The sequence below is a fragment of the Myotis myotis genome, unplaced genomic scaffold (genome assembly GCF_014108235.1).
Source record: "Myotis myotis isolate mMyoMyo1 unplaced genomic scaffold, mMyoMyo1.p scaffold_m19_p_11, whole genome shotgun sequence".
Classification (NCBI taxonomy): domain Eukaryota; kingdom Metazoa; phylum Chordata; class Mammalia; order Chiroptera; family Vespertilionidae; genus Myotis; species Myotis myotis.
Genome location: NW_023416315.1, coordinates 25,240,616 through 25,255,167, shown reverse-complemented (window position 1 = coordinate 25,255,167; position 14,552 = coordinate 25,240,616). Strand labels below are relative to the sequence as shown.

At 45.2% G+C, this 14,552-nt stretch overlaps 1 protein-coding gene and 1 long non-coding RNA gene across 2 annotated transcripts; one reads left to right on the top strand and one right to left on the bottom strand.

Moving 5' to 3' along the window:
• Positions 1 to 2,879: 2,879 nt before the first annotated feature.
• On the top strand, positions 2,880 to 10,438 carry LOC118666139. The gene is made up of 3 exons (XR_004970863.1): positions 2,880 to 5,200; positions 5,902 to 6,001; positions 10,220 to 10,438. It is a non-coding gene; the product is annotated as an uncharacterized LOC118666139 (long non-coding RNA).
• LOC118666138 (ATP synthase subunit f, mitochondrial-like) lies at positions 5,251 to 5,643 on the bottom strand. The gene has a single exon (XM_036327935.1). The coding sequence runs from the start codon at positions 5,623 to 5,625 to the stop codon at positions 5,359 to 5,361; it is 267 nt and encodes an 88-aa protein (XP_036183828.1). The 5' UTR covers positions 5,626 to 5,643; the 3' UTR covers positions 5,251 to 5,358.
• Positions 10,439 to 14,552: the final 4,114 nt, after the last annotated feature.

Here is a 14,552-nt window from a genome sequence, read left to right as displayed (position 1 = left end):
CATGTTTCTTCATTTAATAATGTATACTAAAGCAGCAATAAATTCTTTGAACTATCAACCTTCTTATCACAGTGAACACTGGAAAGAAAATGCTTCTCACTAGAAAACGTATTGGCAACTCTTCATAATTCCTGATGTTAAGATCTGGTCCCCATTTCTCTGAGCAGACTGCCAGAGAACACCAGTTCAGATTTCATGCTAATTTGTAACCATTGCTGTAGACATTTATGGGAATTAAAATTTGATTTAGGGACACTTTTTAACTTAAATACTTTTGAGCAATGAATTTTAGGAAATTGTAGGAATTGCTAAAAATGAAAACTAATTAAAACATAATTTAAGGTCACAGATACACTAAGAAGCAAGGTATGCCACAGAGATGCTACAAAAATCTGTATGCAAAGGCTGTTGTCTTTTGCTCCTGGGAGGGTCCTGCAAATCTCATGAAGAACCTTACTGATATAATAACTATGTTATGATAACAACTTTGGTGAAAAAGCAGTAAGGTTTTTAAAGATGTGTGAAAACTAAAGTATACCTGAAAAAAATGTACATTTGGAAGCATAGGATGATCTTTTATAAAAGGGGGGGATAATGCAATTAGAAAGTTTTAACATTTTGTGTTGTTTTTTTTTATATATTTTTTTTGATTTTAGAGAGTAAGGGAGAGAGAAACATCAGTGTTGAGAATCATTGCTTGGCTGCCTCCTGCATACCCCACACTGGGGATGGAGCCCACAACTTGGGCATGTGCCCCGACTGGGAATTGGAATCAAACCATGACCTTCTGGTTCATAGGTCAATGCTCAACCACTGAGCCACTCTGGCCAGGCTGTTTTAATTTAGTAAAGCCAGTTTGATTCTGGGAATTCTGAGCACCACATAACCATGAACAAAACAGAGTGATGCTTTTTGTTTTCATGCACTAGAGGCCTGGTGCATGAAATCCGTGCATGGATGGGGTCCGTAGGCCTGGACAGCAATTGGGGCCAATCAGGTTCCCTGCCTCCCCACCGCCTCCTTCCCTTGCTGCCTGCATCTGCTGCCGCCCACACCCGATTCCCCGTCCCAGCCCAGGGCCCAGACCCAATTGGCTGATCAGGGCCTGCTGGCGGGGTAGGGGGAGGAACCAGGAGGTTGGCCGGCAGGCCCCATTGGCAATCAGGGCCTGCAGGCTGGGGGCAGCTCCTGCATTGAGGGTCTGCCCCCTGGTGGTCAGTGTGCATCATAGCGACCAATCAGTCCGTAGTAACAGTTGCTTGGGCTTTTATATATACAGAAGATTATTGATATAAAACTATTGACAGGAATGTCAAAGCTGTGCTAAAAGCAACGCTAATATATGGTGTGGTTTAGAATGCCACTCATAATTATCCTAGCATTTGACAAACTATTACCTTCAACAAAGATAACTTTAAGAAATCAGAAAAAAAGTATAGCTTGTTTGTTATTTGTACTTAAAAGTTCAGATTCTTAAAGGGGTGGAGAAACTTAAGATGCAAGAATCGTGAAATACTTTATTCAAAACATCTGAATCACGTATTTACTGCTCAAGGAGTAATATCTGTTGGTATACACACAGCTAACTTGTAATCGCATAACAGGATTTCTAAGGCATATGTTTCTTTTTTTTTTTTTTTTTAAAGATTTGCTAATTGGTATAGGCCTTAGGCTGTGTTCCTCTTGGTATCAGTTGGCAATGAAGTAATTTAATTTTTGGATACCTGAGAGTGCCAAGGAACTTAACAAAGAAGGGAGCGAGGGAGGAAAATCAATCTTGTAAACCTTTATTTTTGTCTAAGGTAATAGTTTGTCAAATGTTGGATAATTTTTCCTGGAAGTAAAAAATGTTCCAATTAATGAAATTACTAGATCTTAGAATATTAATATATGCTCCAAATTTTCATGTTTAAAAAAAATCACGGTACATTGTCCTTTCCCCAGTGAAGTCAGCCAGGAAAATTGTGTGGCTGTCAAAATTTTCACATGAGTCTATATTTGAAATGTTCCATAGAAACAAAATATTTTACCAGAATAATTATTTTCAAGGAAACATATAGCTGTGTTTCCCCCAGTGCATAATGGTGGCACTGTTTAAAATTTTGTTCATGGCACTGTTTAAAATTTTGTTCAATAGAAGCATAACAGGGATTTTTGTTCCCTATATTTTAATAGAATACAGTACACTTATATAGATAATATATATGCTATGTATCACATTTTAGATATGTATCAACATTTGAGTTGGATTAAGAAGTTCAAACTTCAAAATAAAACTCTTGTTTTTAAAGCTGCTGAAAAAGCTTTAAAAAAAACAGGCCTAAAAGTGCACCCATAGCCTATGACCAATTCTGTATAAAGACTTGTACCAATAGTCTTCATTAAACTACATTTTTATGTAGCCGTCCTATTTCTGGACATTGATTTGATACAGGACTTAACGATAGCAATGACTAGTCGGTTGGCAGTTTGAGTTTCCACTCCAGCAAATATTAAGGGTGTACTTTGTACCAGGTGTCAGACATAGACTAAGAATAAGACAGAAGTCCCTATCCCTGCCCTCAGAGTTCAGAGGGAGCATAGGAAGGACAAAGGTGGTGGGCGTACTCAGGAAAGCCTCCCTGAAGTGATGTCTGAGCCAACCCTGAAGTGAGGAGCAAGCACTGCAAATCAGTGTCCAAGGGGGAAGAGGAATCCAGCAAAAGGGAGGAGCCCAAGGCTGGACCATGATTGCAGCACAACAGACTTTAGAGTGGTTCTCAACCTTCCTAATGCTGCGACCCTTTAATACAGTTCCTCATGTTGTGGTGACCCCCAACCATAAAATTATTTTCGTTTCTACTTCATAACTGTAATGTTGCTACTGTTATGAAGCGTAATGTAAATATCTTGATATGCAGGATGTATTTAGGCAACCCCTGTGAAAGGGTCGCTCGACCCCCAAAGGGGTCGCGACCCACAGGTTGAGAACCGCTAGAGGGACCAACATGGAGGTGAGCAGGAGAAAGGGAAGAGGTGGAGGTAGAGCAGCACCTGTGGGCCCTGTGGTCCTTGCATTGGAGGGGCAGAAGCCTACTCACAATAGGGATAGTAACTCACAGGTCTGTTAAGAGGATCAAGTAAGAGAACTCTATCATGCTCCTGACAATAATGTTAAGCAGAATTATTGTTACTTATAAGTTAACCCAAAAGATGGAGGGCATGGAATATTTCCCAGCTGGTCTAAAGTGCAGATGCTTTGGGAAAGGTAAGAATGCTTTTCAATATATGAAAAGAAATAAGGGAGACATTTCAGTGGGGATTTCTTGATCCAAACTTGTGTATTTTTCTCAAACTATCTGCCTGTCTATGAGCTAGTTTGGGGTGCTCTTATCTCAAAACTGATGGTTATTTTTCCCTAAAGCCAAGCAAAATTGAGGTTTCAAATCGTAGTTATTTTCTAATTTTGAAATGTTAATTCCAACTACAGCTTGCCTACCTCAAAGTGATAGCAAACAACCAAATGAGTGAGCCAAGTAAGCCGGCTACTGAAAAAGTTGCCCACGTGTGGTTCAATAACTCTGTGGATGTATGTGAGAATGGCTTTCTGTATTTGAAATCATAAACAGACTCAGGTTTGCAGGGATAAAGTACCTCTGTGTGTTCGGCTTCCTACCAAATTACAGTCACAAAAAAGAAAATGTCCACTTTGGTGTACAAAGGTTTTCTTATTCTAGGCAACTTCCTCTTAGCCTTGGTTCAGAAAAGAATAACAGGCTGTTCTACGTTTCTAAGCTCTACGCTACCTTCACTTAGCTTTTCAGATTCTTTGTGGAATAAGATAGGATACAAGCAAATCAGCCAAACTGGCTTAGTGTCCTGCCAAGACTCAGAGGCACCTCTGGTTAGATCCTGCTCTCCGCTTCCAGCCTTCTTGTCCATTTGACTTTCTTACCTTGGCTTCGGATCCTGTACTTAATCCAATTTGCCCCTTTCATTTTCACGCTTGCCTTTGGAGATCCTGTTGTTCCGTCAATCCGTACATTTATTGAGCATCTATTGTGCCAGATTTAGGCACAAAGGGCTCTTTTCCTCTTTTCTGCACTAACCCCGCCTCCTTGCATCCCTAGGTTTCTGGGCACTTGGCAATCCCCTCGCCCTGCTCCTGGGGCTGGCCTTGTGAGGCAGAAGTGCATTAAGCATGCAGTTACAGGGAGGAGCCCAAGCTCAGATCATGTTGGGCCAAATGAAGATGAGCAGGTTTCAAGTCAGAGTCAGAGAGCCAGGAAGTCAGACACCGGGAGCGAAGATCACACAAAAGCAAATTACAGGGAAGAGGAGGAAATTAAACTTGAGCAGTTGTCTCAAACATTCATTAGTCTTTGAATCATGCCTTGCTAGAAGGTTGGCTTGGCTCAAATTGTGTTATTTATTGTCCTGCTATGAAATGTGGTTTAATAAATATTTTATTGGTGGCATTATTTTTTGAGATGTAGAAGCCATAATAAAGTTCTATTTTCTGCTGGTAAAATCATTCCTAGCTTGTATGATTTTATGTTGGAATTAAATACATCAGTAATTCACGGTGCTATGTAAAGGCCATCGTGATCTCCAAGTGTTTGGTCAATTTGATGAGTTGAAAACTGCTGTGAGGGAAACAATTTCAAGGCAAACAAGTTCACTGGAAAAAGATTCTAACTCAATTCAGAAATATTGTAAATGGTTATACCTCTAACTGAACTATGTCTTGAAGCTTTATGTTTAATTTTAACTTATTTGTGAGATTCATATATGTATGTGTGAAATGTGTGTGGTGTGTTTGGTGAAGCATCATATATTTCTAATTACAAGTTCAAAAGTCAGAATTAAATGTATAACTTACTCTGGTTTTGTATTGTAGTTGCTTCCTCTCACTTTCTATAATTATGTCGGCAGGAAGATAACCTTGTAAAATTAAGCCCCATGCAGTGACTGACTTTTCAATCATGTTTTTGCCCACGAGTGGTGGTTTTAAAACTATGTCCATAAATTCTTTGATCCTCCCCTCTTGGATAGGAAAGCCTGATTCCCCTCCTCTTGTGTGTGGACACGACTTGTGTCTAATGAACAGAATCAAGTGGAGTGGATGCAACAGTGTGCGACTGCAGAGACTAGTTGACCTTTGGACAACTGCCACCTAAGTGGGCTTGAAGTGGATCTCCTAGCCCAGTCAAGCGTTCAGGTGACTACAGCCCCAGACCCTATCTTTTTTTTTTCTTCTTTTTTCTTTTTTTTTTTTTACCAGCCACCTTTTATTAGGTGTTACATTACAATATGAAAGATTCAGAGGTGCTGGGCAAAGGTCATGGTCAGGAATGTGGAATCCACACTGGGCCCTCTTCAGTGGTACTTGCGTCGTCGCTCATGCTTTAGTTCCTTATAAGAACGGCAGTAGTTGAAAATCACATAAGCTGCCAGCACCATAGAAACCCCAGCAATGCCCCCTTTCTTCACATTGATGTACTTGTTGTAATACCTGTGGTAACCTCTTTGAAATGCTCCAGCAATGCCTTTAGGGGTGAAATCTCGCATCATTATCCAGCTTGGCAACTCCCCTAATTTGACTTCCATCAGTCTCTTCTCCTTCAATGGCACGACTGACGCCATCTTGGAGTCCGGGGTCCCCAGACCCTATCTTAACTTCAACCTGATGAGCGACCCGGGGCCAGAGCACCCAGCTAAGCCACTGCCAGATTTTTGACCAACAGAAGTCTGTGAGCTAATGTTTGTTGTTTCTAGCTACTAGGTTTTGGGAGTTATTTGTTATGCAGCAAGAGATGACTACTACACTAGGAGTCATTAATTTTCAACCAATGCCATTTATGCTATTAAGAGCAGAATGATGCAGCACTTCTTAATCAAATGCTCCTCTATTATGTCTAGGGATTTCCTTCATGCCAGTGACATTCTGTTCTGCAAGTTTCGCTGCAGATGTATGAGCAGTAATAACCACAACGGACATGCCTCTCTGCAGACCACAAATGTAAGACACACCCCAGTTTCAGATATTGCTAAAGTGTGAAAAGAGGTGCAGCACAGAATCGATGAGATACACGTCGAGCTATATTTACTATTTCCCTTCTGCTTCTGACAACCCCTTTCTTCACCAAGACTTTGATCTTGCCAATTGCAGTTTCGTTGACCATTTCAGAACAAAGCTACTGAGGTTCACAGAGAATTACCAGATTGCCCCCTCAGTTTATGTGAGGAGTGAAGGGCTTGGGTAGCTATAGGGAAAGACCCCTGGTGTGATCTGAAGGGATGCTTTAGTAACCCTAACCTTCCCAGCCCAGGCCACCCTTCCTGTGTCACAAAGAGGCATGCCCTCTTTGTAAGGGGCTGGGAATGCCGGGACAGTGGTGGGGGCTTCTTGGTGCTGGCAGGACTTGGGCCTTAAAAAGGACATGCTAATCCTTGGAGATGTGGGAATATTCCAGTTATGTGTGGTTCCCTATATCCTGGAACAATTCACTACCAGCATGTTAGGAATATAAACATATATTTAGCTAGAAAAGCAAGAATGCAAATAGTGCTTACTGGCTTAGGAAGAAACTTTTGTGATGTTACAATGGGGTATAATGTAAATATAAAGGATGTACTATATAATTAAATACAAAAGAAAAAGGAGACACTGTTCTCCTCAAATATCTCCACTAAATCAGCCATCACCTGTGAAAGGGCTTAGTAAACTGTTGACACCAGACAGATGCAATGCTTAATTACATACGTGGGTGATGCCTTCACTCTGGGAGGGACCTCTAATCCTCACTTAGTTCCCACCTGTGCGACTCTGAGCACCTTCTCTGCTGGCTCCTCATTTCTGATGTCAAGAAAAGGTTTAACAAGCAGGAATAGAAGTGATAATCTATAATAATAAAAGTGTAATATGGTAATTAGACCAGACATCCTTCTGGATGACCTTCCGGACAAAGCCACAGTGGGCAGCCAAGCCCCTTGCATGAATTTCGTGTATTGATTGGCTGCCTCCTGCACACCCCCTCTTGGGGATCGAGCCCGCAACCCAGGCATGTGCCCTTGGCCAGAATCAAACCTGGGACCCTTCAGTCCGCAGGCTGACACTCTATCTACTGAGCCAAGCCGGCTAGGGCGGGGGCCAAGCCCCTTGCATGAATTTCGTGTATCGGGCCTCTAGTGTTTAATACAATTCAGGGAAGATTCACAAAGGATTGTGCTTGTACCCCCTACAACTTCCCTCCCTTCCATGTTCTTTCGATGAATTTATTTAATCTCTAAATCTTCTTCTCTGGAACTAGTGCATCTAAAATAAAGCTTCCTTCTTGTTCTGATCGCCTGTAAATTTAATTAGGCTCTTTTTATAGATTTCTTTTTCCCGTCTCCCTTCAGAGGCTCTAACTCTTTCCCTGACTGAAATTGCTTGGGTCACAGAAGTCCTTTTCTTCCTGGCATTCTTTTTTTTTAGAAGGGCTTTTCTTTTTTCCCTTTTAAAAAATTTATTGGGGTGACATTGATTACTAAAATTACATAAATTTCAGGTACACAATTCTATAACACATCATCTGTATATTGTGTGTGTGTGTTCACCATCCCAAGTCAAGTCTCCTTCCATCAGAGGGCTTTTATTCAATTCAACAAATATTTGAGCAAAAATATTGCTAGAGGTCTAGGCTTGATGCTGCCGGGGATTTTAAAAAATGGCACGGTCCCGCCCTAGCCGGCTTGGCTCAGTGGATAGAGTGTCAGCCTGCGGACTGAAGGGTCCCAGGTTTGATTCTGGCCAAGGGCACATGCCTGGGTTGCGGGCTCAATCCCCAGTAGGAGGTGTGCAGGAGGCAGCCGATCAATGGTTCGCTCTCATCATTGGTGTTTCTATCTCTCTCTCCCTCTCCCTTCCTCTCTGAAATCAATAAAGAAATATATTTTTTAAAAAAATGGCACGGTCCCTTATCGTGCCTGCCTCCAAAGGGCTGAGTTACCAATAAGGAAACGTAAGAAAGCTGTGCAAATCACTACCATGCACAGGAGAGCACATAGACTTGTACAGGAAGAGATGAGACGGAGAGCTGGACGAGGATTTCCTCTCGAGAGCCGGCGGTGCTGCTGTCTGGCTCCCGGCCTCTGTCAGTCCTTCCCATTGCACCCCAGTATTTTCTCTCTAAATACAGGGGGAGGGGGGGAAGTAGTCTTACAGGTGTGAGTATGCAAAACACAGTTTATTCTTGGATTGTTATTAATTATTGCAGTATTTTCTACATGAACAACTGTAAACCTACTTTTGCCTCACCCTGTATTGCAAAATTATGCTTTTCTGCAAACCCATTGGTTTTTCTACAGCATTTCCCCCTTTAATTCTTAAATTCATGCTCATTCTCTGCAAAGATGCTTTAGGTCCCCCTTTTAAAAAAAAAAAAAAAGTCAAAACCAACAGTGGAAAGAAAACATAACTGTTATGTGTCTGCTTTGAGTGGTCTTTTTAAACATTTTATCTTTATTGTTGAAAGTATTACAAATGTCCCCTATGTTTGTTTGTTTGTTTGTTTTTCCCATTGAACCCCTCCACCCTCCCTTCCCAGGCCTTCACCACTCTATTGTCAGTGTCCATGGCCTATGCATATCTATACTAATAAAAGAGAAACATGGTAATTGGCGTACGACCGCTACCCTTCCCATTGGCTAATCAAGGCAATATGCAAATTAACTGTCAGCCAAGATGGCGGCCAGCAGCCAGGCAGCTTGAAACTAACATGAGGCTTGCTTGCTTCAGTGACAGAGGAAACCAACGTTCCCCACCCGCTGCTGCAGGCCTCTGAGCCTGCAGTTTCAAACATTGTAACAAATATAGACGCCAAAAAAACCCCCAGAAACCAGCTTTCAGCGAGCTGGGATCTCAGAGCTGGAGTCAGAGCTGGAGTTGATACAGAGTTTCAAGAACCGAAACAAACCAGATACCTACTTTCAGCAGCGGAGGCCTAAGAGCTGGAGCCTCAGAGCTAAAGCTGGCCCAGAATTAAAAAAAGAAAAGAAAAAAAGGAGCAGTTGGGAGTTTCAGTCCCAGCCTGAAAACAGCCCTCAGCCCCTCACCCAGACTGGCCAGGCACCCCAGTGGGGACCCCCACCCTGATCCAGGACACCCTTCAGGGCAAACCAGCCGGCCCCCACCCATGCACCAGGCCTCTATTCTATATAGTAAAAGGGTAATATGCCTCCCAGCACTGGGCTCAGCGGAGCCGCAAGGCCTCCCGGCACCGGGATCAGCATGACAGGGGGCAGCGCCCAAACCCCCTGATTGCCCTGCGGCTCTGTGTGTGACAGGTGGCGGGGCCACAACCTCCCTATCGGCCCTGCTCTGTTCATGACAGGTGAAGGCGCCCCAACCCCCTGATCGGCCCTGCTCTGTGGGTGATAGAGGGTGGCGCCCCACCCCCCCACCCCCCCCACGGGCCCTGCTCTGTGTGTGATGGGGTAGAGCCATAATCTCCCCATCGGCCCTGCCCTGAGTGTGACAGTGGTGGCGCCCCAACCCCCTGATCCGCCCTGCTCTGTGTGTGACGGGGTGGTGTGCCAACTCCCCTATTGGCCCTACTCTGTGAGTGACAGGGGGGAGCTCCCCAACCCCCTGATGGGCCCTGCTCTGTGCGTGACAGGGGGTGGCGCCACAACCTCCCCATCGACTCTGCCTTGAGTGTGACAGGGGGCGGTGTCCCAACCCCCCAATCGGCCCTGCTTTGAGCCCAACCAGGGGCTGCACCTAGGGATTGGGCCTGCCCTCTGCCACCCGGGAGCAGGCCTAAGCCAGCAGGTCGTTATCTCCTAAGGGGTCCCAGACTGCGAGAGGGCACAGGCCGGGCTGAGGGACCCCCCCTCCCCCCCGAGTGCACAAATTTTTGTGCACCGGGCCTCTAGTCTATAATAATAAAAGCATAACATGCTAATTAGACCTTCCAGATGAAGCTGGGGCTGCGAGGGAAGCCGGTGCCGGCAGCCGGAGGAAGGCCTACTCTTGCACAAATTGCATTCATTGGGCCTCTAGCATGCATATAATTCCCCAGTTAATCCCATCCCCACCTTCCCTCTAAAATTTGTCAGTCTGTTCCATGCTTCTGTGTCTCTGGATCTATTTGTTCATCAGCTTATTTTATTCATTAGATTCCACATATGAGTGAAATCACATGGTACTTGTCTTTGTCTGATGGCTTATTTCTCTTCCCATAATGCTCTCCAGGTCCATCCATGCTGCTGCAAATGGTAGGAGCTCCTTCTTTTGCTTTGAATGGGCTTGACCTTCCCATTGACATTCCTTCCTGTGACTTGCATGGATGTGTTTTCAGTGGCATGTCACCCTTCTCTGCCGACCCTGTGATGTGTCTGAGGACCTAAACAGCAGCTCCCTGTCGCAGTTGCCCTTCATCCCCTTGTTTCTGTGTCTGGATATCTCTGAAATCTAGCTAATAAAATTCCTCAAATCACATGTTTTTCTTTTTCTCCTTTCAAAATCTTAAGTTGACTTCAGTCGAGGGCTTGTTCAAGAATAAAGTCCCTTTAATGTTTAGCCACACTTTTTTTAAAAGGTAATAAAGGCTTGTAATTCATGGGAAATCATGTTCGTTTATATGTAGTGGGGGCATCTGAGAGAAATACCCGTCAATGGACATGCCCTCCCCTCGCCCCCCCCCCCCCCCCTTCCCTCAGGAACAGAGCCCAGAGTTTGCTCAGGCTCCTCCTAGTGGCCATATCCGCAAGAGGAGGCCGGTGCTGGATCTTGAGAAGCAAAGCTCACCTGGGAGGTCTCATCTCCCTTGACAAATGCAAGGCTGAGACATGGGCACGATATGCAATTCTAGGCAGTCAGGTGTAAGGGGAAGACTCCCGGGAGGTTTTGGAAAGTTTTCTCCGTTCAAAAATGAAGACGTTCCCTGTTCCTGCCTCTGAACATTGTCACCTACACGGAGTGCCAGAAAGCATCATTACCACTCGGCAACCATGAACAGAAACTCACTGAGCTCTTGAGACCGCAGAAAGCGATGTGAGCAAGTCTCAACCCGAGTCACTGAATTAACTAACCGCCGACTTCACTACAACCAGACCTGTCGTGTGAGATGACAACCGTCTTCAGTGCAGGCCACTGTGAGATGGGTTTTTTGTGCACTGCCCTGGAGTGCACAGCCTCCTCTCTCGGACTATGCCCTGTGCTGGAACACACGCGCGCGCACACACACACACACACACACACTCACACACACACACGGTGAAGTGACTGTCCATCTCCTCTGCTGCTGCCCTTTACTCTTCTCCCCAGGGCGCTCTTCTCGCCTTTATTACCAGAGACCTTCCTGTTCTTTTAAATCTCCTGTTCATCAAATGTGAAGACTTGTGCAATTGGATCATTGACCCTCACGGAGGAATTGTGTGCTTGAAGCAATGGTTGAGGGGATTTTAGGCATAGCAAACGGTTGAGGAAGCTTTTTATGGAGACTGGAAATCATCTGCTCCTCTTACATGTGAGGCTGGACCTGAGGGCTACGTCTGAATTCATCCTTGGAGGTATTCAGCAGGAATCTACTTTCCCAGAGGAGAGACTGAATAAAGTTATTTAACCTCTCTCAGTCTCAGAACCCACTGATTCCATCCTTTTTACTGTCCCTTCACCCCCTCAGATACTCATCTCACTACCCAGATGAGACACTATATTAAAATATTTTTCCAGCTTTATCCTATATAATAAAAGCCTATTATGCTGTGTCCAAATGTTTGTTCAACCTTTGGACCAGTCCCTATGACATGCACTGACCACCAGGGGGCAGACGCTCTGACCAGTAGGTTAGCTTGCTGCTGAGGTCCAGGAGATTGGGACTGAGTGAGACAGACCAGACATGCCCTGGAGCCCTCCCACAGTCCCTCTCAGGCCCCAATTGTGTGCCAGTGGGGTCCATTGGCCTGGCCTGTGCCCTCTCACAATCCAGGACCCCTTGGGGGATGTCTGTCCGCAGGCCAGGTCATGGGACCCCACCAGTGCAGGGCCTCTAAATGGGATATAACTGACATAACATTGGGTAAATTGAAAGTGTACAATATGATAGTAAGATAGCAATCCTGTTCCAGATAAGGAAACCAAGGCACCGAGAAGGCAGGTCGCTGAGATTACATACACTTAGTACCTAGTAGAGGTGGAATGCAGGCCCAGTTGGTCTAGCGCCAGCCTGGCCAGTACAAACCCAGCTTATACCTGGATTAAAAGGTGCTGGGGTCCAACCCCAGCAGGTCCAGGGGTCCCCAAAGGTGTGGATGGAGTCGGCGAAGAGGGAAAGACTCGGAGGCAGCGTTCAGTTGATCAGCATGGTTGGGTTCTCTTGCCTGGTTCTATTGGTTCTGTTGCTAGGTTCTGTCCAGGTTCTGTTGCCATGTTCTCTCGCTAGGTTTTCCAGCCAGGTTCTGTCGCCAGGTTCTGTCCAGGTTCTTTTACCATGTTCTCTCTAGCGAAGTTCTTCTGTCTCTAGGTTTTGTCTAGGTTCTATGTCTAGGTTCTGTGTGTAGGTTCTGTCTCCAGTTTCTGTGTCTAGGTTCTGTCTTCTAAGTTCTGTCTAGGTTCTGTTTCCTGTTGTCTTGTGACATCTGTATTTATACCAGTTGATTCCAATCCTATCAATCTCTATTCCAAAGGTTAGGGCGTTTCTTATCTCCATTTCAGGGAGTAAAGATTATGTAGCTTAGGCATGATTGTTCGTAGTGAAAGTGATTAATTACCCTCCTGGCACTTAGTTAAGGGGTTTTATTCCCTCCCTAACTTCAGGGGAAAATCCCTACCTGGGGAAACAACCTTTCTCAGAGAGGAGACCTTGGTTAAAACACATAGTGCCAAGAAGGTGAGCAAACTTATTAAGAACAGTATGCCATATATGCCAGGTCCCTTGAAACAGCAAGGATGGACTGGCTCCCGGCAAAAAGGAACCTGGTCTGCCTTTTCCTGGTGTAGTTCCAGCATCGACAGCAGTGCTAGGCACTTAGTTGGCATTCAGTAAATATTTGTGGAGCAAATAAATAAACTCAGCACAGTACATGGCCCTTGTTGATTGGTACTTAATAAATGTTACCTATTATTAAGGAAAAGTATTGAAAATGTGGGAATTGGGTAAAAGAAAGGCAGCATGTCTTTTCGGTGTCACATTTTAACATTGTTTAACTGGTCCACCAAAGGATTACTTAATTATGTAGGGAAATGTACCTTTCTTGACTTGTTATCTACTGTTGATTACGAAGCCAGACTCTGTCAAGTAATATTTTTATTTTTGTTCACTACAGATGTAGATTACATTTCTGAAATATAAATTACTCCAAAAAAAGAACCCCCTCCAGAAAAGTTAAGATTTTATCGTCCTTGAGGGCATTAAAAAGTATTTTTCTAGCTTAGCAATCTTCTTCCAACAGACTTTCTCCACTGCCTATAAATCTCTTTCTAATTCTCGTTGGAACCAACTTCTTCATCTTGTTGGTTTCCTCAGTACTGAGCTTAATGGGACTTTGACATGTCCATTCTATATTTGGAGTTACTTATGTAGCTTTTTGAAACTTGTACTTTAATATTTGCACTACTATCTGACTTTTTCTGCTGAATCTGAAAGTCATTTTTCACTTTCAATTTAATACAACTCTTATTTACAGAATTCCTGTTACTCGGGGGTCGGGGACGCAAAGCTGGAATAAGCAGCACTGTGAGGTGTCTGCAGGGATTCCCAGACATGCAGCTAGTAGCCCCTGGAGCCCCGAGCACCATAAAGGCTTTCCAGGGGCCTGTGTTAATTCAAGATTCTGATCACGTAACTAGAAAAGCGTGTAGGTAGGTGTCTACAAGAGACAATTAATATTCCCCCAAAGAAAAATTGTTGAGGCTCTGGATCTTGCTGGAAACACCTGTTTATCAATAACCAGTTATAAAATGGATTATTGAGGGCAATACTCCTTCATAGCTCTTGTGGGAGGCGTGGGGGTTGACGTTTTTACAGGTAAACCTGGGCCACAGCGTATGGTGAGACCACCACAATCAAGCCAGGTGTCCCCTTTTTGCTGGAGGGGTGTCTTGCCTTCCATTTGTAAAACACTCAACACCTGTGAAGAGCAATCAACTCCACCCAAGATGGTACTGCTTAAACCTCAGCAGTTAATCCGTGCGGGGCAGTGATTCGTCCTCATCGGCAGCGCGGGGACTCGCAGTGGGCGGAGAAGCCGAGGACACGCCTCTCCCCCCATCGGGTTTGAGGCCCAGAGCCCGAAGCCCCGCCCCACCGCGCTCACTCCGCCCCCAGCGGGACGGGGCGGGGACTCCGTCTCCCGGGAAACGGGACGCGCAGCTCAGCTGGACCCGCGCCTCCCGCCAGGCTCACTGCGCGCCGACGCCGGCTGCCCAGTAGCCGCAGGTGGGGACGGGCGGGCGCGCGCTCGGTGGTCGCGAGAGGATTTGGGAGCCTCCAGGGGCGCCTCTGCGGAGGGGTGTCCTCGCCCTCCTGGGGCTGGGCAGGGGCGCTCGGGCAGCCGGCCAGCTCCGCGTCTCCTGGACGTGCCCG

Coding starts and splice junctions, on each gene's coding strand:
- LOC118666138 (XM_036327935.1), bottom strand. CDS start 5,625: ATGGCGTCAGTCGTGCCATTGAAGGAGAAGAGACTGATGGAAGTCAAA.